This window comes from Ostrinia furnacalis, unplaced genomic scaffold (genome assembly GCF_004193835.3).
Source record: "Ostrinia furnacalis isolate ACB-3 unplaced genomic scaffold, ASM419383v2 OfSCF1849, whole genome shotgun sequence".
Lineage (NCBI taxonomy): Eukaryota > Metazoa > Arthropoda > Insecta > Lepidoptera > Crambidae > Ostrinia > Ostrinia furnacalis.
The window spans coordinates 77,916-103,844 of record NW_021132088.1 but is presented as its reverse complement, the minus strand read 5'-3'; the positions used below and the strand labels follow the sequence as shown (position 1 = coordinate 103,844).

At 39.1% G+C, this 25,929-nt stretch overlaps 1 protein-coding gene across 1 annotated transcript; it reads left to right on the top strand.

Moving 5' to 3' along the window:
* The first annotated feature begins 8,153 nt into the window (after positions 1–8,153).
* On the top strand, positions 8,154–25,369 carry LOC114353872 (scavenger receptor class B member 1). The gene is made up of 10 exons (XM_028306002.1): positions 8,154–8,258; positions 13,467–13,611; positions 15,846–15,987; positions 20,495–20,695; positions 21,408–21,527; positions 21,929–22,052; positions 22,575–22,718; positions 23,389–23,507; positions 24,031–24,159; positions 24,468–25,369. The coding sequence occupies exons 1-10, from the start codon at positions 8,228–8,230 to the stop codon at positions 24,729–24,731; spliced, it is 1,419 nt and encodes a 472-aa protein (XP_028161803.1). The 5' UTR covers positions 8,154–8,227; the 3' UTR covers positions 24,732–25,369.
* Positions 25,370–25,929: the final 560 nt, after the last annotated feature.

The following is a 25,929-nucleotide window of genomic DNA, read 5'->3' as shown; positions in this document are numbered from 1 at the left end:
TAGACGACGCCACAAAAGGTGAACAAACGGTCAAAAGTTACTTTGAAATGCACCAGACATTATGTCGTTTTTGCTCAAAAAGAGGTTCGCCCCTTTGCGGCATCGGCTACGATTTCATTCAATACCTACTTGATTATTGCTAAATCACATAATTTTGCATCCTCATATCAATGTATTTATTCTTGCAATAGAAAATCCCTTGTCAACTCACGAGCTACCTTTTCAAAATGCTGACCGATCCCCTCAAGTTACAAATATCAGCGATATTTCAAAGTCGCGTGCATCTGGACGTTGTGAGGGTCCAGTCCAGACAATTAACCGGCTCAACTCCGCCTTTGAAGCAAATCGGGATTTTAATGATCCCGATTAATATTAAAACTTCCATGTGTTTGTTAAATTAAATTTGAAATGTGGCAAAGGGAACTAAGCTGGTAATCCGACAAAGGATCGAAAAGATAACAGTTGTTGTTTAAAATGATGAACCATCTTACAGAAACACGTGCTGCATGATTAAGGGAAAATTGGTAAAAGCCGTCGTCTGTGTATAAAATTGATTCAATCAAAATTCGATTAGTCCGTCGTGTTGAGTAACTGAGGTATTTGTGTCTGGAACGCCCATCTTTTTTCTTCCGACAAAGTTAATCATGGGCTGTGAATTAAAAAAACAGACAGAACAAGGGTGTGCGGTTGTCACATTCTCCCAACACCCTCAATGTCAGCCATAAAACGCAAATTCGGCAATAAAAAGAACACCCCGAAAACATCCTTCCTGGACAACGATTCAATACAATGCCCGCCATTCATTGCGGATTATTGTATTTTTCCAGCTCTCGAATAATATAAGAAAGGAATTAATGAATCTTACCGAACCGCTAAGGAAAAGTGGACTTTAAGTTGGGAAAGTTAGAGTTTTAAAAAGTGAATTTTGTAAGATTTGGTTAACAATAAGGACCTAATTAGCTGTCACGTCTGGCCCGTGCGTTTGTCTGTTGCAGAAGTGAGAATTATTCAAAAGATGTCTCTAGCGGTATCCTTTTTTTGTTGGCCAAAGAATGGATTCGGATTGATGTCGCATTCTGTTTCATTTTTTTGTTTCGAAACGCGACAGGCGAATAATTTATTTATGTTTTGATCGACATCTAGTTCATTTTCTTTTATTTCTCGTTATTGTCTGTAAATCTTTTCTTACTTTGCAGCATTTCAAAAACAGAAATTGCATAGAAAATTAGACCTTTAAATAGAAAAAAACACCTACCACAGATTTTTCCCATTACTGTTAATCTCTAAGCTAACTCAGGAAATAGCTTTTTTGTTTAGATTAACTAAGAAGTCTATGTTTTAGATTGTCAAAGAAAATAAAAGCCTGTAAAAATTGGCATATTTCCAAACTGGTGTACGACTTTCAAAATGTTGAAAAGATAGTTGAAAACTGAAACGTAATACATTAAGAACGTGTTACTTTGAAAGTTTTAAGTTCCTCTTCGGGGATAAGCGGGCACTAAAAAATTTACCCCTTCCCACACGCGGCAATTAAGGTACAACAAACTTTACAAATGAGCATAAATCATACAAACTACAGTTGCGCATTCAAAAACAATTACGAGGGCGCGAATTTGGGCGGATGCCTAATTGGTATGAGATTTGCAAGTGTTTCTAATTGCGAAATTTACGGAACCAAGGCCATCAGTCACAGGCAATCAGGTTAATTAAAACCATTTGTCTGCTAAATCCTTGCTGATGTGGAATTGGGAGCTGTTTGGAAATTTTTAGTTAAACAGCGGCGGTAACTCTTTAATTTTTGGTTTCAATTTGTTCAAGTGAATACGAAGACCGTGACCAAACTGCAAATAAGTAACAAGTCACATTAAAAGATGTGTAAACCATATGCGTTGGCATCAAATAAGTAAATGTGAGTCTTATTTGATTTCAATAAACTGAAAGAAAGAAAAAAAAAGAAATGTTAAATTTTATCAGAATTCACAACACTTAAAAACCTTCACATTTTTTGGTATAGGACCGAAAATATACGCTGGTACGCTAATCCAGTATCGGAATTGATTGCTCCGGCTACACAAACAATGCGCTCCTCGATTCGCTCAATTTTTCGTCGCGAAGGTTCGTTTTCATTAACGCGATCGGCTCACATATTTGTCATAACCTGTCGCTGTTGCCCCAGCCTCCTCTGAGTGTTTCTTTTTCGCACATTTTTAATTTGGGTTGTTTCCCTTTTGGGTCTTGCACGGTGCTCCATAATTGCCTGATTGGGTATTGGCATGTGTAGCAAGGAAAAATGCTGAAATTTTTCACGTAGTTACACAATTTTGTCATTTTTACACTCTGATGTTTTTAGGAGTTCGTTTTGGGCAGCCTTCGGGAGTGGACGTGCGCAACACGTGCGCTCCAGACGGTCCGACCCTTTAAAGGCACTTACAAAGCCCCATGGCGTTTGACGCCGACGCGACGGTTAAATCCAAATATTCTAACAGTGAGAATTACCCGAAATCATAGTCGCGATTATCTATTAACATAGTCAGCTGTGTAAAAATTAGTGGTTATAGGTCAATTTTTTGAATGAGAAAAACTGTAGGTGAGAAAAATGCATCGAGTACACAGTGACCAGCACAGCGCCTAAGCTCGACGAAACCCGGTGAGATCTTTCCTTATCTTTCTTTCCATATAAATATTTGGTGTCAATTACTTTGCCAAAAAGCACCAAAGCGAACGCATAATTATGATCTAGTATTTTCATTTAAAAATATGTAACATAGATCGTACAGTTTGTCAAACGAAAAGCTCTAACTTTTGGTCTATAAACTCTAACATAAACTTTACTTTTTTATTAACATTTTTGATACATACAGATTCTACATGTACTCTACATGTCTACATGTATTCTACTTCCTGCAAGTCATTATAGTAGGTATAAATAATATTGATAACAAAGAAAGATCCCTACAAACTTTCACCAACACATTCTATAAATTAAAAGACAATTGTACAAAATTTCAAAGCGCATACCCAAGAAAGGTTAACATCTGGCCGCCATAAAAAGTTTCCAAAAGCAATATAACTTAACTTCAATATTGCACTAACATTTGTAGATGGACACTCTAAACACATTTGCCACGAAATACAAAAAAAAATTGAAACAACAGAGATCCTTTGCTTGGCAAAAAAAAAAACTAATAGTCACAGCTGCATGTCGTAAACCATTCAAAAGAACAACCCATTTAAAAAAAAAGNACATGATTAACAAGGTTTTCGATGGCATCAACAGTAGATATTTTTTCTCGAAAGCCAAATTGATTATTGGACAAAAAGTTGTGAGTCTCCAGATAATTTACAAGACGTCGATTTATCAGTTTCTCCAGGATCTTCGCCAGCGTAGGTAGAAGAGATATAGGCCGATAGTTCGATACGCTGCTTCTGTCCCCTGACTTGAAAACAGGAATCACTATAGATTTCTTTAGTAATTTCGGGAAGACACCTTTAGATAGACAAAGGTTGCATAAATGGACGATGGGGTAGCCTAAGTAGTCAATGTACTTTTTTATGAATACCGAGGAAATACCGTCCCAACCACAGGAAGATGTGTTTTTTAGAGAGCTAATTATTTTAGTTATTTCCAGTAGGTCAGTTTCCAAGAGCATGAATGATTGAGGATGTGTGTAATCGGGCTTATACTGTAAGGCTAATTGTTCTTCCGATGAATTAATATTCTGCAAAATATCTGCAGCGAGATTGCTGCCTACGTTTACAAAAAAGTCATTTATTGAGTCAATAGATTCCCGTGGGGTTGACTTAAGTGTTAGTAGCTCAGTTGGTGTGTGTGATTTATTAGGTTTAGTTAAATTACACACACGTTTAATGGTATCCCAGGTTTTTTTAATGTCTTTTTTATTTTTCTGTAGTTCCTTTCTATTATAGTCATTTTTAAGATTGTGAAGGATGCTGTTGCAGTGGTTACGATAACGCTTATAAGTGAGTGCTAGATCTAGGTTATCAGGCGACCTTTTGTGTCGCCTGTGCAGTGTATCTCGAAAACGCATACATCTTAAAAGGCCAGGTGTGACCCAGGGCTGGCGTGTTAGTTTTCTATTAGAGATCTTATACGTTACCGTTGATTTTTCTATAATGTTAGATAGTATTTTAGTGAACAGTTCAGTAGCATTGTTGGGGTTCTCTGTCGCAAAGAATTCGTCCCAGTTTGTATCTTGAAGCATACTACAGACCTTATGATAATTTATTTTACTATTTATCTTTTCCACTTTTTTATATTGATAGTTATCAGAAAGTGGTATAGCAACACAAACACAGCTATGGTCAGTCACAGAGGAGTTACAGATAACAGTACGTATTTTAGTTTTAGATTTTGCTATGCAGTGATCTAGACATTTTGCATCTCTGGTATATATTGTATGGCTTGGTATAAGTCCATGAGATGCAAGTAAGTTTAGGTATTCATCCGATCGTGGATCATAGTTATCAATACTGATATCAATGTTCAAATCACCGATGATATAAATGTTAGGTATGTGTTTAAGTTTTGTCAGTAGATCATCTAAAGATTGGAAAAAATTAGAACATGATGCAAATGATGGAGATCTATAGACACAGACAAAGGCATGATGGCTTCCAAACTTAACGACAAGGCAATCAGCGTCCTTTATTAAGGCAGGCTGATATACATTTACATCAGATATATTATCACGTACGAAGGCAACCACGCCACTGTTTTGATTTATAAGTTTCGAGGTATGGTAGCTGGTATAATGATCCATAGTCGGTATATTATCGCAATGTTGCAACCAACATTCTGACAACACGATGAGGTCAAAATCAATATTACACATTTGCAAGAATACATTAAAGTTATCAAAGTTTTTGTTGATACTTCTAATGTTTTGGGCAATAACCTTGACAGAACTTCCAGGTTCAGAATCCAACTTGCAGATATTACAAGCATCATCAACCAGAAGTGATTCCCCAGCGTTGACCTCGTGATCAACGTCGGTGGAAACTAAGATTAGATCATTAACCATTTTCGGAGTTTAGATTCAATATAAAAAAAAGGTGATGGTTCTTCGGTTGATGCATGATGCTGCAAGCACAGAAATGACAGATGCAAGGGCAGTTGTGGAAATGTGATGCACTGAGTGAATATAATACAATAGATAAATTTGTGTTAACATAAAAATTATGAGTAAAGATAATATTATTGTATAAAAAATAACAGTTGCGATATATAGTACTATAAGAGTGTTACATTTATGTATATTTATGTGTGGCATGATATCAGTTAAATAAATTGATTGTATATAATATGTAAACAAAAAATAGACAAAAAAATGTCCAACTAACTTAAGAGTATGAACAAGACTTAGTAGTAATACATTTAGTAGTCATGTGGAGCGTAGTTCATCCACTTGATTAAGTGATTTGACTAACACGGCTGGTAGACCTTCATCCTTACGAACCAAAACGTTACCACGAGATATCCAGCAATACTTAAAGTAACCACCCCTCACAAGTTCACGAGCAGCTGCATATAATCTCCTGGTCGTGAAAGTAATTGCCTCTGAGACATAGACTCTTTTCTCTTCGCCTTTTAGACCTAAGTGCTTAGTATTCAATTTTTCAACTTCCTTCCCGTTGAATTTTTTAACGGCGTTTATAAGTTCATTTCTTTTGTTGGAATCCTGGAACTCAATCACGATAGGAGATGTGTTGTTCTTGCCTTTTCGATATATGAGCGGAACAGTGACCTCAGGTTGTATGTTTAGGCTAGTATACAGCTGATTGTATATGTCCCTAAGATTTTCATTATCATCTCTCACGACGTTTCTGACTTCCACAGTGTTCTTGATTTGCTGTTTCTGCACTTCATGCAGTTGTGATTCAAGTTCACTAACTCTTTCCAAAGCCGCAGTATGCGCTGATTCGAGAGCAGCTATCTTTTCATTTGCTTGTATCAGGCTAGCGGAGTTACTTTGTAGTAGTTTTATGATTTCAGCATTTGATTGTAGTATTTGTATGTTTTGTTGTTTCATTTCAGAAACTTCTTTGTTAAGCATCTCTTTAAAGGATTGCATTAAAGTGTCCTGGAGGTCATTTATATCTATGCTCATTTCCGGATTTTTGCGCTTCCTGAGATTAATATTTCTCACGATGTCATTCAATTCACTCCCAGAACTGAGATCAGGCTGAGAGGAGAATATGTTTTGATAACTAGCCTTTGGAGTACGCTGCATGTTTTGTCTGCAGATTTTGGTTATACTATATTTGGCTTAGAATGACTTTGCGTGCAAATATAAGAAGTGGGTAGCTTGCCTGTTGTTTCGCCGTGCTGTGCCGCGATGAACGTAGTAAGCGACAGGAGGTTTCCACTTTAAAATCAACTTTGTATGCACCGAGTAGAAGTCAAAATTGAGTGATAGGTTTTAGCAGCACTAGTCAAGCCCGGGTGTACGTCTTGCTCGCTCAGTGACTTGGACGAAAAAAAGTGAAGTTCTATCATAATTATGCGAGGGCTTTGTCCGAAGAGATTAGAAACCCTCCCACCCGTCTTTAACAATCATATATGTATATTATTAAAAACACAAACCCCCATATTAGTGAAATGATAAAAAATACAAATTACTACTCCAAACCAACTGACGAAGGATACCAATGTCAAATAAGATGTAAAGTGAGATACCCACAAAAAAAAAATATATCCTCAACTAACAGTGCGTAAACTAGCATCACCGTACGTGATACTACATAGTTCTTATTTCTAATCTCTTCGGACAAAGCCCTCGCATAATTATGATAGAACTTCACTTTTTAAGTTCGTTTAATCATTAATTATACAGTATTAGAACAAACAGTCATGAAGTAAAAAAAGCAAAAGGAGTAAAAAAAAAATGTAACTNCACCGAGTAGAAGTCAAAATTGAGTGATAGGTTTTAGCAGCACTAGTCAAGCCTGTGTGTACGTCTTGCTCGCTCAGTGACTTGGAAGAGAGAAATTCCTATTAAACTAACTTTTTTCACCCACTTCGAGGAAGCTCTTGGCCTGCATCTCACCTTATGGTAAGTGACTATCAGGCTGAAGGTTGAAGCGAGCTCCACCCGGAATCCTCAACCAGAGGAACTCGCTATCTTACCTCCACCTGCCGAAACAATGCTGTTAACATTTTTGCTATGGCGAAAGACAAGTAACAAGATGGTGGTAGCCAACCAAGTGGACTACCAGCAATGATGATGCTACCTAAGTAAAGACCGGTCGTTGTGGAAATCCTTGGAGGAGGCCTTTGTCCTTCAGTAGGTAAACGTTATTTGGAAGATAGTGGGTACAAGGGGCGGCTATTTAAAATGGCCTCCACTTGTGCCCACTATCTTCCTCTCCAACTGACTTGAACGATGTGGAAACCAACATCATTTTCTAGAAAAACAAAAGCTTAGCAGGTGTTAATTATAATAACAGTTAAGTACGTCTTTAGAGCCTCAAATCATTTTACCCTTGGCCATAAAATGCAGCAGTTACAATAAAATTGACGGAACTTGGTAATAGTTGGGTAACATTTTTGCTAAAGGAACTCTTTAACATAATTGCTTGGTAGACAATGGTGCCAGGTTTCGCAATTTATTAATGTATTTTAATTAGTTATTTATCATAATTATATTGTCGAAGGTGTTGCAAAATACGAAGTTTTTTTGGGTTTTACAATGGTGTGTTCCTGACAAAGATTTATTGTAAGCTGGTAATTAAAATAAACAAGCAATAGAAGTTAATAAAATTCATCTTGCAATCGATTCATTTTCATACACATTAATGTAAATTAATAAGAACTATTTATTTGTAAGAACGTATTTATTAGTTTAAACGAATAAAGAAATTTGGACTTTGACTTTGAATATAAACGCGAAAGTAACTGTTTGTTTGTTACCTTTTGAAGAATAGAACAAGCCCTAGACAACCATGCGCAAATACCTGCAGATAGTGAAGAATGAAGATACTTAGGCCATTTTCCGTGTAAAAGTTTTAGCAGTTTAATTAACAGCCCAATCAAACTATCAGCCGACAAAAACTCTGTAGGCTACGGAGACTCCAACCTACCTTCTTCTTTTTCTAGAATCCTATAACAATAGCTTTACTTGTTACAGACGCAGTGAGCCAGTGCGTGTGGGGTGTGCTCCTCCTGTTGATATCCATTGGAGGGTTCATCTTCACCCCCTTAGACCTAATGCTATGGGAGAAGCTGAATATGAGGCCAGGTATGTAATTTAATGGTGATAGAATCTACATGACATCTTTATGCTTCAATTACACCAACGCGTGCAGATCGCCATTGCCGGCTCATGGATCGCGCGACCTGTCATTGGCCTACAGCGTTGCCAGTTTTTTTTTTCGCCAAGTCGGGACTTTGGTACTTTTTGAGTGAAAATAGCGGGATTCTTCCGTCAAAAGCGGGACATAGTAAAAAAAACGTATAATAATCAAAGGTTTTCAAATATTTATCTTTTTATATGACTTAAAATTACGTTTACGTGACAATAGATAGCAAAAGTAGCCATAGAAAATGTATTTTTACAAAAAAATAATATTTTAAATCAGTACTACTAGCACGAAAATCTTTCGAGTTCAAATCGTTTGCGTACTCAAATCGCCATCAAAAGATTTAGTACGAAAACTGCAACAGCACCCTTGTGGACGTGTCGTAAAGTGAACTTAGTGTAAGAAATGGTTGCACGAAACTTATTTTGAGAATCAAAATTGTCACGTTATCGTTTAATTCGAAGGTTGAGTATCGAACTTTATCGAATACGCAAACGATTCGAAGACGAAAGTTGTTCATGCTAGAGGTACAGATTTACTCTATCATTAAATTCGTCTTTAGAATAAAAAAAGAAAAAATATCGAAATTAAAAAAGTTTTATTATTAACAATAATATGGCGTTTCAAACAATAGTCTGGTGAAGTGAGTGTTTCTCTCCGAAAAGCGGGACCGAGCCTGTCCCGCGCGGGACATTTAAATTTGATTAAAAAATCGGGACGTCCCGCCAAAATCGGGACGTCTGGCAACGCTGTTGGCCTATGATTTGCATGCGTTGGTGTGGTTGATTGAAACTTTAGTCCAAAATCCTCAGTGCCTAAAGACAAAAGTCTACAATCAGCGTGTGTTACCGGGGTGACATTGGTTCTGACTTCTGATACGTGGCTTGAAGAACTCTTCAACTGCACAGAGTCACATTTTGTTTCAGAGTGTAGTACTATAGAGAGGGCTAATGCTAGGTGTTTCTTTACGAGATCGAATCAGAAACGAAGAGATCCGTAAACGAACTAAATCACTGACACAGCCCGACGGATTAGCAAGCTGAAGTTGCAATGGGCAGGGCACATAGGCAGAACTGACGGCCAATGGGGCAGCAAGGTGCTGGAATGGATGCCATGTAGCCACAAGGTGGACACTGGACAGACGTCCTCTTAAAGGTAGCAGGAAGGCCCTGGATGGACTACCAGAAACCGGTCAATGTGGAAGGGGTATCTATGGATAGGTCTTCAAAAATGATATCGAGGTTTTTAAAATACTTTTTTTCTGAACCGAATAGTTTGCGTGACAGACGCTTCCAAAGTGGAAAAAAGTTGGTCCCCTACCCCCCTCTAACTTCTAAAATAAGAAAATGAAAAATCTAAAAAAAAACATGTAAAAACTACCAACGAAAATTGTTTTGAACGATATCTAGTAAGTAGTTTTTTTTAATACCTCGTAAATCGTAAACCGCTTATTACCGCGTAATCTTTCATACTAATAACTTAAATAAAAAATAATAATTTTAATTTCATAAATTAATGGTACGGAACCCTCGGTGCGCGAGTCCGACTCGCACTTGGCCGGTTTTTAACTGAAACGAACGAATGCGTAATGTCGACAAAAAATCGAACATTGAAAGTCCAATACACATAATAATTTACGAATTATTGGACATGACCTACGTACGCTAAATTATCATGTGTCGCGTAATGATGAGTCGACCACAAAACTCCCTCTATTACAGGGTCGAAGGTTTGGGCAGATTAGGGGTCCGTATCCAAAGGATAAAAACCAGTTGAAGTTTTCACACTATTACAAAAATACTAAAAATAAGAATGTTACAAAATTATTCATAAAAATCAGAAATAGATCAAAAGGGGCCTTTCATTTATTACGTAAGATGATTAAGGGGGGAAGGGGGGTCGACCATGTCTTATTTTTTCTTACAAGAGGGTGGGAGGGAGTTACGTAACATCACATAAATGCGCTACATACATTTATATAGAGCTAGATTTGGAAATTCTTTAGTCTTTTAGTAAAAGATGAAAAGGCCCCACCGATTCCATGTATGTGTTATAGTCAAACCTCGAAGTTCCGGCACTCCTAGGTTTGACTAGTCAATCCTCAGGTCTGACTAGAAGTCTTAGTCAAAGCCCAAACATTTCGGCCTTTGACTAAATAATGTTAGTCAAACCTAGGAGTAACTAATTTGGTCAGGCAAAGGTCGAAACTCAATTTAATGAAATCGGGGTTACTAGTCAAACCTGAATTAAGACTTTAAACTAAACTATACTTAATTCTGATCTCGAACTTATTGCATAGGCGTTACGACGGTCGGTTTTCACGCGCACGCGCAGCTATCTCTTTAGGTGAAGGTACGAGTAACTAAACTTATACAGTACTGAGGTTGGTTGTCGGTGTTTCTAGATCGATCTTGATTAATTACCAATTTTTAGGGTTCTGTTACCTTAAAGGATAAAGAGTTTACACCCTATTATTATGACTTCGCTAATGTTGTCTGTCACCATGCTCGTATTGCTCGTATCTCATGAATTATTCACTTAAAAAATAAATAATTCAATAAAATACTTAAATATTTAAGGTGGGCTCCCATACAGCAAACGTGACTTGTTGCAGTTTTTTACGTGATATTAATTAAAACGTAAACAGGTGAACCCTTGAAATATTCACATAATATTAGTTGCATTTTAAAAATAAATTATAAAATTAAAATAAAATAACTATTTAAGGGGGCTCCCATACAACAAAAGAGTCACACGGAACCCTTCGTGAGCGAATCCGACTCACACATGGCTGGTTTTCTATTTGCCGTCTACTTTTGACCGAGTCTGTCAGTCTTTTCTAGGATTGACTAGGCAAAGCCCGAAACAGATTATTTTAGTTTCGACGTTTGACTGAACTGTTTAGGCACTTCTAGGTTTGACTTAGTCAAAGGCCGAAATAAGAATTTACTTCGGGGTTTTCCTGAAGGCCTTGGTCAAACCTAGGATAGACCAGTCATTCCGCGAAGAGACTGCATATCGACCTTTGACTATGACATATGCAAAAATGATCGCAAAATAGGCTTTTTCAACTATCTCAAAATTTTAAATGTTGTCGCAATTATTAGGATGTAACTAGATTGAAAAAAGTTGTTGATCACAAAGTTGTCTGTCTACCTTTAGTGCTACCTTTTTTCACATCCTCTTGTTACGTCATGCAGTTTTCGATGCACTATAATTTTTTTTTTTTTTTTTATCCACAACGAGGAAGCTCTTGGCCTGTATCTCACCTGATGGTAAGTGACGATCAGGCCGAAGGTGGAAGCGAGCTTCACCCGGAATCCTCAACCACGGAGGAACTGGCTATCTTACCTCTAACTGCCGGAACACAACAATGCTGTTAACATTGTTGTTATGGCGACAGACTTAGGTAAGATGGTGGTAGCTAGCCAGGCGGACTTAGAACAAGCCCTACCACCAACCAAACCGAACAGAAAAATCTGCCCCCACTGGGAATCGAACCCGGGGCCTCTGCGTCTGAAGCAGGTGGTCTTACCACTAGACCACAGAGGCGGTTAATTTGAATTTCAAGATCAAAGCTGAAGGAGTTACTATGCCATGGCCATTACCTACATGACATCATCATGACATGAATCTATATCTATACTAATATTATAAAGCTGAAGAGTTTGTTTGTTTGTTTACTTGAACGCGCTAATCTCCGGAACTACTGGTCCGATTTGAAAAATTCTTTCAGTGTTAGATAGCCCATTTATCGACGAAAGCTAAATAGGCAGATACAACATCACGCTACGATCAATAGGAGCAGAGCAACAATGAAAAATGTTGCGAAAACGGATTTTCACGCGTCCGAAGTCGCGGGCACAGCTAGTACTAATATGTATATGAATTTAAAGAGTTTGTTTGCTTCAACGCGTTAATTTCAGGAACTACTGTTAGGCCTAGGATGCGCGCCGCGAGTTCTTTTCGCGCCTTTTTATCGATTTTACGTGATAAGCCCATACGTTTGTCGTCTAAAATCATCAATAAGATTTTGTCACGCGAGCATCCTAGCCCGGCTGGACCGATTTGAAAAAATATTTTTGCGTTTATCGAGGAAGGCTTTTTTCATATCACCCTACAGCCAAAATAGCGGAGCAGTAAAGAAAAATGTTGCAAAATCGAGAAATTATTCAAACAAAGTCGCGAGCACAGCTAGTTGTAAAATAAAGTTGTATTGTGTTTTCTTGCTTTTTTATCGCAAAAAGATCAAAGAAAAAGTAAAGGTGACCGAGATAAAAATACAATAGGATACCTAATCGAGTTGGGTTGTTTTGTTTAAGTTATAATACCTACCTAGAGACCTAGACCCATTAAACTAATGTATGCCAATAGGCAAAAAAAATATCTGCTGCAATTACGTAATCCTGGCAGAATTAGATTTTTTTAAATACTGCTGATACGACTGAAGGCTGAAATTCGGGAACATTTTACTCCAGATAGAGGGATAAGTCAATCTTCAGTAGATTGGTTAGATAGAGGTTCATTTCTTAAACAAACTTGTCGGGTAGTTTTTACGAAATCATTTTCCTTGTGATTAAAAATACTGCTATTAATTAACATTCCATCAGTGTTAAAAACAATCATTCAATGACAATCAGGCGATTGATTGATTGACACGCACACGTGGCTTGATATTTTTTGCCTGCCTCAGTTGGGATGCATGCTGGTCACAGACATGTGACAAGATGTTTGTAAAGATGCACTTGAACTATATGTGATGGAAAGGGTTCACTTTATGGACTCGTTCCCACGGCAATTCTGTTTTGAAGGATCCAGTATTGCGCGTTTGAAAAAAACAGTTCCTGCAAAAAACTGGATGTCTTTGTGGGAACAAGCCTAATACCCTTAGTACTATTACTTCGACGTTTCAGCCAAATGACGTCCACTGCTGGACAAAGGCCTCCCCCAAGGTTTTCCATAATGAACATAGACCGACGATCTGGTAAAGGTCGCGGGAAGAGCCTGGATGCGGGCAGCGCAGGACTATTACTTATTCTGTGCTAACTTAGTTCAAGGGTAGCGCTCGAGCTAGCATTTTAAGACCGACACCGAAACCTTGGGCTATATCTCCTCAAATTCTTATAGAACTTAATATCTTGTTCCAGGTTTTCCTCCCTACGAGTGGTGGGCGGACCCCCCCGACGAGGTCAAGCTGAGGGTCTACGTCTTCAACGTGACCAACCACGAGCGGTTCCTGAGCGGCCTTGACGAGAAGATGGACGTCAGAGAGATAGGACCCGTTGTTTATTTGTAAGTATGAAACACGATACTGGTCGCCTATGGGCCTCATAAGAAGGCTCAAGATCACCCAAAGGGCGATGGAGCCAGAGCCCAGCCTTAGTACAGATTCTACTATTTTTAGTACCAAACATGACGTCAAAAAGTCAGAGTCCTGTGATTATAACAGTGTCATCAAGCAAAAAATGTCCTACCACTCGGGTTGTTTAACTTATTTCATAATAGGTTTTTATCACTTTTTTAGCGTAATAGTAGTAGCTGTTTTTGCTCGTTTTGTTTATTGAGACCTGCAATAGATTTCTGTAGCAAAAAAGTAGGTATTTACCATTTAAAAATAGCTACTTAATGACTAAAAGTAGCTATTATATTTTTTTGTTATCCAAAAATGTGGCAATTAGCACCAAATAGGCACCAATGGTCTCTGGTGGAATTAGTCTATAGAAAAGGAGTCTATTCAGGACTTTATGATATTATTATCATTAGATCTACTGAGATTTGCCCAGTTCATTCAGTCAATATCTTTAAATGCCTTGGTGCGAATGACCTGTCTTTCATTTTCAACCGACTTAAAAAAAGGAGGAGGTTATCAATGAGGATCAGTACTGTTGTAGAAAATTCAATAAAACTAGTATCTACGTTAATCTTTAAAACATAAGAAAAATATATCTTTTTGAATTATCCAAATCGGACCATTACTTACGAAGATATTAAGTAATAAACATAGGCCGTTTTTGCCGCTAAAAGTCAACGTACGCAAGGCCGCGTGACGTCATTATATCCGAATCGAGCGCAGCCGGCGTACTAATGGGATGGAAAATATTTTTTTCCGGCTAAACTATCAGTTTTAGAAAAAAACTTTTAATAACATTTATTCTTCAAAATAAAGTAACCTATCGACCAGTAATTTTTAAAAATAAAAATTGTGAAAAATAAGTATTGCTATGTCCAAAAACCACATTTTCATAGGATTCGATGCAATGCGGAGACGCGGTTGGGGTGAGTGTAACTTAATGATTGTTTGTATTGAACATAATAATACATAATATGATGCTAATACCCAGTTTCTGGCATGTTTTTTTTTTCTATGTTTGTTACGCGATAACTCCGCCAATTATGAACCGATTTGAACAAATCTTTTTTCGGCGTATAGGTAATACCTCAAGGGTGGTCCCATTTAAATTTAATAATAGAAAAAACAACCCCCAAGGGTGGAAAATTGGGGATGAACTTTTTTATACGCAATATCTCCGCCGATTATAAATCAATTTGAACGATTATTTTTTTGTTGAATAGGTATTATCAAAAGGGTGGTTTCATGCGAATTTGAAGAAAATATTTCACCCCCAAGGGTGGAAAATTGGGGTTGAACTTTTTTATACGCAATATTTTTAATTTTTAGTTTTTTTTTGTGTTCACGCATTTGAAGTCGGTTTTATTTTTTTAATCAAGTCATCATCATCATTATCATTAACATCATCATGTCATTTAGTTCTCCACTGCAGGAGCACGATCTCTAATTTACCAGAGGCTAATGAAAGAAAGAAAGAAAGAAAGAAAGAAAGACACATTTATTACAATGGACATCACACAAATACAGGCAATTACATAGACATGACAGTGGCACATAATAATGGAAGAAGAAAAAATAAAAACAACTGAGCAGTGCCACCCATCCACCAACAAGATGCCCACTGCAACGGGACCCCACTCAGCATATGCCGTGGCCCACGGTGACGAAGGCCACGGCGCTGGTTTTCAGTGTGCCCCATGTCCTAATGGAGGATTTGGTCTACACTCCCCACGCTGGGAAGACAGGTTGGGGAGGCCTGATGTTCGCATATAGTTTTTCCCTGAGTCGCTTCTTACGACTCCCACTCCATAAAAATCTGTCCAATATCGCGAACACATCTGTGGAAGAAGAATTACGCCCGTTTTCACCATCAATCCCTAATTTTTAAGTGACTCCTATGGTAACACACAACAGGAATTTTGTTTTCATATAGGTAGGTCACTTAAAAATTAAGGATTGATGGTGAAAACAGGCATTCGTTTTATAATTGAGGCTGGTGGCAAAAGGTGACGTGAGTTTCTTGCGCTGCTTCTTCTCAGCACTGGCACATTTATTGTCCCGAAGCAGTGGCAGAGCTAAAGTACATAATACTGAGGCGTGTAAGCGCTTTCTAAAAGCCTATTTTGTAGAAAATATATTATGACTTGATACTTACAGAATGTTGTTTTGTTTCCAGAGAGAAGCTGATCCACTCCAACATCCATTTCAACGAGAACAGTACCCTGACGTACACCGCGCGGCGCTACCCCATATACTTGCCTGGCGAGAACAGTATAGACCTGAACGCCACCCTGGTGGTGCCTAATTTGGCAATTCTGGTAAGTTAACTATAAGTTTTCATGTACACCTTTAGGACCAGTGCCGGATTAAGCAAATTAAGCAATTGCTTAGGCTTCGTGCATCACGTCAAAAAGAGCACCGAGCACCAAAATTAATCCGGTCCTGCTTAGGACATACTTTTTTTTGCTTTAAGACGGAGATATTGCCAGTAACTTCTGGGCCACACCACAATCCACATACATCGCGATAATCCGAAGATTCGCGCTGTCGTGTTGTATGTAGGTATATACTTGCAAAACGGCTTTGTGTGTGCTAATTGTCATGCTAGCTACTCGCTTGCCAGAATTGCCAGATACAGGAACTCCCTCGAACTCCACCTATGTTCTTCTGATTAATTTCGTTTCGGGTCCAATGACAGTCCCCGGGACAAACTTGACCTTCATTGGTTGGGTTTTTATTGGCGGTCAAGCTGTAGATCCTGGCTACACAGGAGTTGCAGTGGTGGGAAAGAGAGGTGGGAATAGTCCCGTTGCCAGATGCAGGCATTTAAAGCATAATGTAGGACTCCTTACCCACTCAGAGTTGTCTTCAGATTACGAATAACGTAAATAAGTAAATAAGATATTAGGGTGCGCCAAAGTTCACCTAAATTTTCAACTCCGAAAATTGGAAGTCCGAAAATGTTCTTCCTAAAATTTTTCATCCTAACAATCACAATTCCTAACTACTCTGTCTCTAATGTTCATAATTCCGAATCATTCAACTTCATAATGTCATTAGCAATAAACATCTTTTATACTTTTATTTGTTCTCCTACATTTTCTCAACATAACCATATTTTACACTATTATTCAAAGTCATATCTTTTTTGTTTAGATTTCTTTCTTTGACGATATATTAAAGTTCAAGTTTGTTGGCATTAGCACGTATACTTGAGTCCCGCTCTAGTCATTCAGTCAAGTTCCAGAAACGAATCGGTCCTATTCATAATTATTGGTTTAGGTTAGGTTAGAACTGTGACCACAACGCACGAGCCGAGCGAGCGAAGCCAGAGTCCCGCTCCAGTCATTCAGTCAAGTTCCAGAAACGAATCGGTCCTATTCATAATTATTGGTTTAGGTTAGGTTAGAACTGTGACCACAACGCACGAGCCGAGCGAGCGAAGCCAGAGTCCCGCTCCAGTCATTCAGTCAAGTTCCAGAAACGAATCGGTCCTATTCATAATTATTGGTTTAGGTTAGGTTAGAACTGTGACCACAACGCACGAGCCGAGCGAGCGAAGCCAGAGTCCCGCTCCAGTCATTCAGTCAAGTTCCAGAAACGAATCGGTCCTATTCATAATTATTGGTTTAGGTTAGGTTAGAACTGTGACCACAACGCACGAGCCGAGCGAGCGAAGCCAGAGTCCCGCTCCAGTCATTCAGTCAAGTTCCAGAAACGAATCGGTCCTATTCATAATTATTGGTTTAGGTTAGGTTAGAACTGTGACCACAATGCACGAGCCGAGCGAGCGAAGCCAGTGTCCCGCTCCAGATTTTCAGTCAAGTTCCAGAAACGAATCGGTCTATTCATTATTATTGGTTTAGGTTAAAACTGTGGCCTTACGTTTCATTCGCGAAGAACGTACTTCTGTACGTAGTATTTATTATTATTCTATGGTATGAGTGAAATTATGGTAATGTTTAGGGATAAAAGTGTTATGATAAAAAACAGTAGGAGTTTAAATATATTTACATAAATGATATTATTAATTACAATTTTCGGAAACATGAGTGTTATGAACATCGCCGGTAGCACTACAAATAGTATGAATGAAAACTTTAGGATGAAAAATTTTAGGAAGAGTGATCATTCGGATTTAAAATCGTTAGGAAGAACAATTTCGGGTAAATAACTTTAGGTGAGCCAATATGGACCCAAGATATTAAGTTACTTAGAAGTTTTTAGTGTGCTTAAAGAGTGTCACAAAATTTTAATGTGTAACCAAAGAATGCCAATCGAGGTTAAAATAGTTGGGAAATCCCTCATTGAGCCAACAAACTAAAAACATTTTACACACTTCGCCATGACCCTAGAATATAACCTCAAACTGCACCGTCAAACGGCAGAGATAATAAACCGTTTCGCGCCAAAACGCGTTCCATTACACGCATTCATGGTGACATAATGTGACTCACTGTGTGTCAAGGACCCCTCTTATGTAATTATATGCCGTTTAATACTATGTAAGACAGTATTATACAGTGTTATACCGTGGATATAATTACCTATTAAGATTAAAGGTTTTAGGGTTCCGTAAACTAACAGCAAAAACTGAACTACGTACCTATTATTTTCAATTTTCTGTTTGACAAAGGCACACATAAAGACTTCTTTATACAAGCGACTCAGAATTATGCAGAGAGAGTAGGTAGATAGATAACCAGAGTAGAGTTGATACTTGAACTTGGCTTGACACGCTACCGCATGTCTATAGTCCCAGAGCACGTAGAATTTTGTCCAATGACCCCAAGCTACCCGCTGTCGCGACTGTGCGACGGGCGCCCGCAGTGAGTGTGCGAGCGCGACAGCAACATAATTACGCGCGAGTGATAAGGATGGGTATCTAGGTCATTGGACAAAATTCTACGTGCTCAAAGACCGGGCTTTAGATAGAACACACAAAACAAGAAAAGATAGACATAAGTAAGGTACCTACATACCTGCACAAAAGAAACGGCACAATTTAGGCGAATAACTCGCGGCTTCATATTAATGGCACCGAAGGACACCGTTAAAAAAGGCGGTCTTATCAGAAGCGATCTCTTCCAGTATTGTCTCTCATAAGAGAACGTGTCTTTTGCAGTTTTAATTTCTTTTAGAAGGAATTTAAGTAATTATTAGTCTAAGTTGAGCTAAAGAAGGAATTACCCAAAAGGAAAAGAGGAAAAAAGTGGGTACGGAACCCCGACTCGAGAATCCGACTCACCCTTGACAATATTGACAGTACTTTGCGTTGATTGAATAATCGTGACTTAGTTATTAAAGAAGAAGACGTGTTTACCTATCCGTAATAGGTATGTGGTTTTTATGCACCTTAAGATATCATCTAATGATGGACGATTAGGCATAGTTGAAATCAGGAAGGCCTCAGGTTCGAATCCCAGAAAATCTTATTGACTGTTATTGCGAATGCCATATCTTCAGATGTGATTAAAAAGCAGCGACAATATAATATTCATACCTGGTTTAATACAGTGTGTCTATTAAAAGTATTTAAAGTTTGATCAGTTACTTACCCGAACATAAACATACAATTGAACCGAATAATGACCTAATTATAGGCAACATTTACTAAAAAATATATATGGGGAACCCATACTTCCCGTGTTAGCCTTATGAATAGTTTAGACCCAGCCTTAAGCCTTGATCATTTGTCATAACTGCCATAAATATGACAATGAGGTACACCTATATGTACCTATATGCCTTGATCACACGTACCGAGCAAATGGGCGAAATAGTGCTCTTGGCCGAGCACTCGGCGTAATGTTCATACTCGCCCGTTTGCTCGGTACGTGTGATCAAGGCATATATATGTACCTCATTGTCATATTTATGGCAGTTACCTATGGCAAATGATCGGGAGATAGTACAATTTGGTCGAGTTAACTGCGCACCTCGCTGGAATGCGACTCTCCCTCGCACTCACCCGCACACCCCGCATCGCCTCGTCCCTACCTTCGATGTGACGTCACGACCGCCAGGTGCGCAGTTAACTCGACTAGTAGGCCTAAGATAATATGTATGGGCAAAATCGATAAAATGGCGCGATAACCGCTTAACGCGGCGCGCATCTTAGGCCTACAGGCTGTAAAAACTTTCTACTTTTTCTTCTTTTGGGGTAGACAGAAAGAATCCACGCAAGCCCTGCTGGCAGAAGCTAGTAACAAATACCCTGGCCAGTGTGGGAAATGTTGGCCAAATCCTCCATTTGCTTGACAAATTAGATTAGTAACGCGAACATTAGACCAACTTGTCTGGCCAGGGCTGTAGCGTGGGGAATGTGGGCCAAATCCTCCGTTTGTCTCGCGAATTAGAGAGTCCTGTTCCTGCAGAGACTAAATGACCTGATGATACCTTCTCTCCATAGGGCATAGCATCGTACCTACCTCCTCAACGAAAACTATCTGCTTCGAACGAATTTGACTTGAGTCATTCTTCTGCAGTGGAGACTAAGTGACCTGATGATGAATATGACCTTTATCTTTCTTCACTGAGCATAGCATCGTAGCTACTTACCTCCACGACGCGAACTATCTGGTTCGAACGGGTTTGACTAACGCATATGAGGTCTCACAGTGCGTGTGGACGCACAGGGTCACACCACGCACGAACCAATCGCAAAGCTTTATTCAACGCTGTGCGTTCGATTTGCTGCCTCACTTAAGCAAGTATCGTTTGTGAATACGGACGTAATTAGTTCGAACCGGTTTGGCTTACAGAGTGAATATTCTTCTGCAATGGAGACTAAATGCTGATAATCATGATACTTTCTCTCCACAGGGCATAGCATCGTACCTCCACGACGCGAACTACCTCGTTCGAACTGGCTTCCGTCTTCTGGTCAACTCCCACGGCAGCAAGTTGTTCGTGAAGAAGACCATCTACGAATACCTCTGGGAGTACCGAGAACCGGTGCTGGATACGTCTAAAAGCTTGGTACCGGGTTTGGTGCCTGTTAGTAACATGGGCATGCTGGCCAGAGTAAGTATCTAAAGCCCGGTCCGTGAGCACGTAGAATTTTGTCCAATGACCCCTTATATTGCTGTCGCGACTGTGCGACTGGCACCCGCAATGAGTGTGCGAGCGCGATAGCAACATAATTACGCGCGAGCGATAAGAATGGGTAGCTTGGGGTCATTGGACAAAATTCTACGTGCTCACGGACCAGACTATACCTACTAAACAGGTCTTTTATATTAGGTACAGTCAGCGTCAAATAGTTCGTGACATTCGAAGTGGCCAAAAAATTGATTTATAACACAATCTTATTCCAATTGTAACAAAGACGTAGTTGCGAACGTATTGGCCACGTAATTTCATGTAAAATGTTGCCAAGACGAATAAGTTCGGCTTGCACTGTGCAGAAGTTATCAGAAAGCCAAGCTTAGTCAAAGTTAAGGTGAATTTACGAACTGTTCGTCATTTTTTTGTTAAGTATACAATAGTTCTTGAGGTAACCATATTTGGACTTATGTGAACTGATTGTTAAGACTTGGAATCAGTTAGTTCTAAAGCGTCGTACAGTCACATAGAACAAAAATTACCCATAAAGCACGCTGTTTTCCATAGCATAAATCGATGCAGTTTTCCGTTATCCACGCGCCCCTACTTCGTACCGTTTTCGAGGAATCATTCGTTTGTTTTGCAGAATCTTTTGGACCATCCTGTATAAAAACCGCCATTTTATTTTCAGATCTACTCAGACTTCACGGACGATGTGACAGTCAAAGTGGGTCACCAGTGGGGGGACCGGAGCTTCTTCCAAATCGACGAGTTCCGTGGACACCCACAGCTGCCGGGATACGATCCTGATGTAAGGAAGAATAGGATTTTTTATCCACAACGAGGAAGCTCTTGGCATGCATCTCACCTGATGGTAATGATGATCAGGCTGAAGGTGGAAGCGAACTTCACCCGCGAGCTCAACCGCAGAGGAACTGGCTATCTTACCTCTAACTGTCGAAACACAACAATGCTGTTATTATTGCTGTTATGGAGTCAGACTAAGTACTATGTTCTTCTGATTAATTTCGTTGCGGGTCCAATAACAGCTTAACCTTCCCACGAGACAAACTTGACCTTCACTGGTTGGGTTATTGGCGGCCAAGCTGTAGATCCTGGCTACAAAGGAGTTGCAGCGATGGGAACGAGAGGTGGTAATAGTCCCGTAGTTTAACTACTTCTATTTTAATAGTAAACATGTTTTTTTTTCAGGTATGTCCCGACCGGCTGTACGGGTCTACAGAAGGTGTGATGTACCAGCAACGGCTGACCAAGCAAGACATCCTATTGTACTGGAGGAAGACCGTGTGCAAGGTCATGCCTCTTTATTTTGATGGTGAGTACTTATTGTCTGCTCGCACACTCACTGCGGGCGCCCGTCGCACAGTCGCGACAGCAATTACGCGCGAGCGATAAGGATGGGTAGCTTAGGGTCATTGGACAAAATTCTACGTGCTCACAGACCGGACTTTAGATGGTGTTATGCAGACTTACTTCTCATATTTTACCACCAGTCCGGGCAACAAAAAACTTTGATAAAAATATCTTAACTTCTGTCAGAAACTGATGTTGAGCAAGATTTCTAAGCGGTGTATACTTCACATTTACATGTAATAAACTCCTTAAATCATCATTATCAGCCCATTATAATAGTCCAATAACTGGAGACAGGCCTCATAATACGCACCATTTTAAGCGCCTGCGTCCTCGTATCCTTTTCCACAGTCATTGTTTATGGTAGTTGTTAAGGTATGGCATTGGTATTTTAGGAGGGGGGGGGGGACTCCCCCTAGCTACGAAAGAGGCAGGGCTTTTTCATTTGAGTTGTAGGTACTTTACATCCAAATTTCTTCCTCAGAGGAGATAACAGTGGACAACGTGCCAGTATATCGCTACAACCTCTCTGAAAGCGTGTTTGAGAGAACGAGCAATGGTACGGACTGTTACGATACAGTGCCGAGCCTGCCGCCAGGGCTGAGCGACGGATCCAAGTGTTACTTTGGTAAGTTGAGTGGCATAAGCTAGAGTTGAGTAAGTCGTGCATTCACAGACATTACTATGAGGTCTCACAGTGCGCGTGGACCCACAGGGTGACACAACGAATCAATCACAGAGAATCAACGAAACAATGAAACGTTGTGCGTTCGATTTGGTGAATACGGGCGTTAGACAGCTAGGTTCTAGAATTTAGGCCACGATATGGCATGCCTTTCCATAGTTCTCATCTCCAGGCAGGAACACGACTCCCTCTAATTCCCACCAGAGGCAAACGGTGGATTTGGCATACACTCCCTCCCCACGCTGGCCAGACGGGTTGGGGAGGTCTGATGTTCGCATAAAATCGCCATCCTCGGGAAGAGTGGAATTAGTATTCTGCCCCCCCTAAATAAGTGGCAAAACGTGACAGTTGTAAATTCGAAGTTGATTTTTTTTGTTTGGAGTTTACTTTGCTCCGTGAAGGACTTCCAAAAGTACAAATGGCACGTTTTGCTACTTGTCTAGGGGGGCTGCACTGCCGAAACCATTTATTGCTTCAATACACCAACCCATGACAGTCCGCGCAACCTGTCATTAGCCTATGATTGCGCCGGCGATGGTGATCTGCACTCGTTGGTGTGGTTGAAGCTTTATTCTGGTATGTTATCCACATTTCAATGTATTATTTGTTCCAGACTTCCCAATGGTGGTGTCCTACCCTCATTTCTACACGGGCCACCCGCCCAAAGACGCGTACGTGACTGGTCTCCAACCGGACAGATATAAGCACAACTCGTACGTCGTTGTGGAACCGGTAAGTTTCTTTATCATCATCATCCAGGCTGTTAATCAGTACTTATACGTATAGACATAAAATATATCGGCCGATTCTTCATAAAAATTCGTTGAAATTATAATCGGGAAGTCTGTAGTCTTCGGAGAGTCTAAAAAAGATGCCTCAATGTGGACAGACAACTTCATAAGGATAGCGAAGGCGCTGAATGCAGGCCTGATAGGCAGGCCCCAATAGCTTGATATGCTAAAAAGGCCTCATGTCCATGTCTGATGAGGAGGAGCACCTAACAAATTTTGATATAGGGCCCGCCAAAGGCATGCTGTGCCACTGATAATATCCTAGATTAAAATATGTATTACTTTAGTTTATATGCTTATGCCCATTTTCACTATCAATCTCTAATTTGTAAGTGTCCCCTATGGTAACACATATAACAGGAATTATGTTTTCTTAAAGGTCACTTAAAAATTAGGGATTGATGGTGAAAAAAAACAGGCATAAATCTCTAAAATTAAATAAGTCCGTTTTTTGTCCTGTCCAGCTGACAGGCACACCGTTCCATTCCGTAGCGCGGATGCAGAGCAACCTTCGTATCCACGAGCTGTCTGGCTTCTCGTACGAGTACCAGAAGTTCTCCAACCTCGTTCTACCTCTGTTCTGGGCTGAATATGTAAGTAGAAGCTTCTTGTTGTAGTTTAAGCCTGGGCACAGAACACCGATTTTTAGTTGGCCGATAGTTTAATCGGGCAGTTAATCAGTATGGGCTGTATGGAAGTGCGCACATTACACCGATTTGTTAGTGGTCTTCATACAAAATAGAATCGTGCCCAACTATCGGCCGACTAAAAGTCTTATTCCCATATTTTATCATACACAATTTGGTACCAGATATGCCGACTCCAGTAGACCAGAGACTAAAATCGTATGCCTTGAAAAAGTTACATGCTTCTTTTTGACTTGTAATCTATTCTGTTCCAGAATCAAGAAGGCCTACCTCCACACATCAGTAAGACGATCTACTTCATGACCGTCATCTTACCGCCAGTGTCTTACTTAGTACTTACTCTAACCTTCCTCACAGGCAGCTACTTTTTAGCAAAACATTTGTACATTCACCAACTAAGCAACGAAACTGTGAACGCCTTACTACATTTTAAGAGCAAAAACACTAGCAAGAGTGATTGCAAATCTTTAAAATATGAGAATGAAATATTTATAAAACCACTTACACTTAATAGATAATAAAGACCAACTTAGTTGTAGTTATTTAGTAAATTTAAATTTCGTAATGCGACGTTTGTCTGAGGCTTTTTGAAAGAATAAAATTTAGAACAAGATTTGATAATTTCTTTAGCGGAATTCGATTATTTTTGTTGGTATTACTTAATAGATTATCACCAAATGTATTCATGTTTCATGATTTTTCTTTAGCTATTCAGGGTTAAATATGCTTTTACTTACAAAAAAAGCAGGGACGTCGAAATTCCTATACATGTATCTTTTTTTAGTTAGGGCCACGTATACGAGTACTTACATTAGGTACTAATTTACATAAAATTACTAGATTCAAATTAAAGTCTTCGATTCGATTGGATGAATGATATAATATTATGTAATTAGGCTAAAAAGGTGACTGAGTTTCTTCCGCCACTTCTTCTCAGCACCAGCCCATGTTGTTCCGAAGTGGTGGTAGGGCGAGCTATATTTGGGACGTGTAAAAGTGCCTGTTTATTTGACTGTTATGAATAATGTATATGTTTTTGAAAAGTTATATAATGTATTAATTGAGAACAATACAACAAGAAAGACTGAGTGGACTGTTGTACTGTTAAATTAGGATTCAACATAAACCTCAATTTAGTAAAACGAAATTTTTCGTGTGATATTAAAATATAATAAGTGTTAAGTTAATGTGAAGGGATAGCATGTAGCTGTGATCGTTCCTAATATAAGTTAAAGTTTTTAAACTTTTGCTCATGACTAGCTTTAAGTTTTGAATAAAACATTTATGAAATAAATTTCGTTTTTTATTTATAATTAGTCTTAAAGATAGATTCACATATTTAAAGAATCTGGAACTTGTCGTAGCATATAAAAATTCTTAAAGAAATAATTCGTGATCTGCAACTTTATTCACAAAACTTTTCAAAAGTTTTGTAACTCCCGCTGCAACCAAGCACGTTGAATTGCGTTTCGTTACTTGCCATCGAATAAAAAGTAAATTCGAAATGAAACCCAATTTAAAATATTTATAGCTATACAGATAGAGTTCTTACATTTATAAATAACTACTATGTAAATCTTCGAAAAATTTGTGCCTGACTGCATGCATAGCATAATTTTAAGCTAAAATAAATTAAAGTATAGTGTATAACTAGCATTAGTTCGAAAGAAAAAATAAAACGCAGTTAAACTTGGCCACAGATTATACTACCCGAAC

Excerpts from the sequence above, each read along its gene's own strand:
- LOC114353872 (XM_028306002.1), top strand. The coding sequence starts at position 8,228 with ATGCTATGGGAGAAGCTGAATATGAGGCCAG. Across the intron at positions 21,528-21,928 it reads TGCCGGGATACGATCCTGAT|GTATGTCCCGACCGGCTGTA; the intron begins GTAAGGAAGAAT and ends TTTTTTTTTCAG. Across the intron at positions 23,508-24,030 it reads CGTACGTCGTTGTGGAACCG|CTGACAGGCACACCGTTCCA; the intron begins GTAAGTTTCTTT and ends TGTCCTGTCCAG.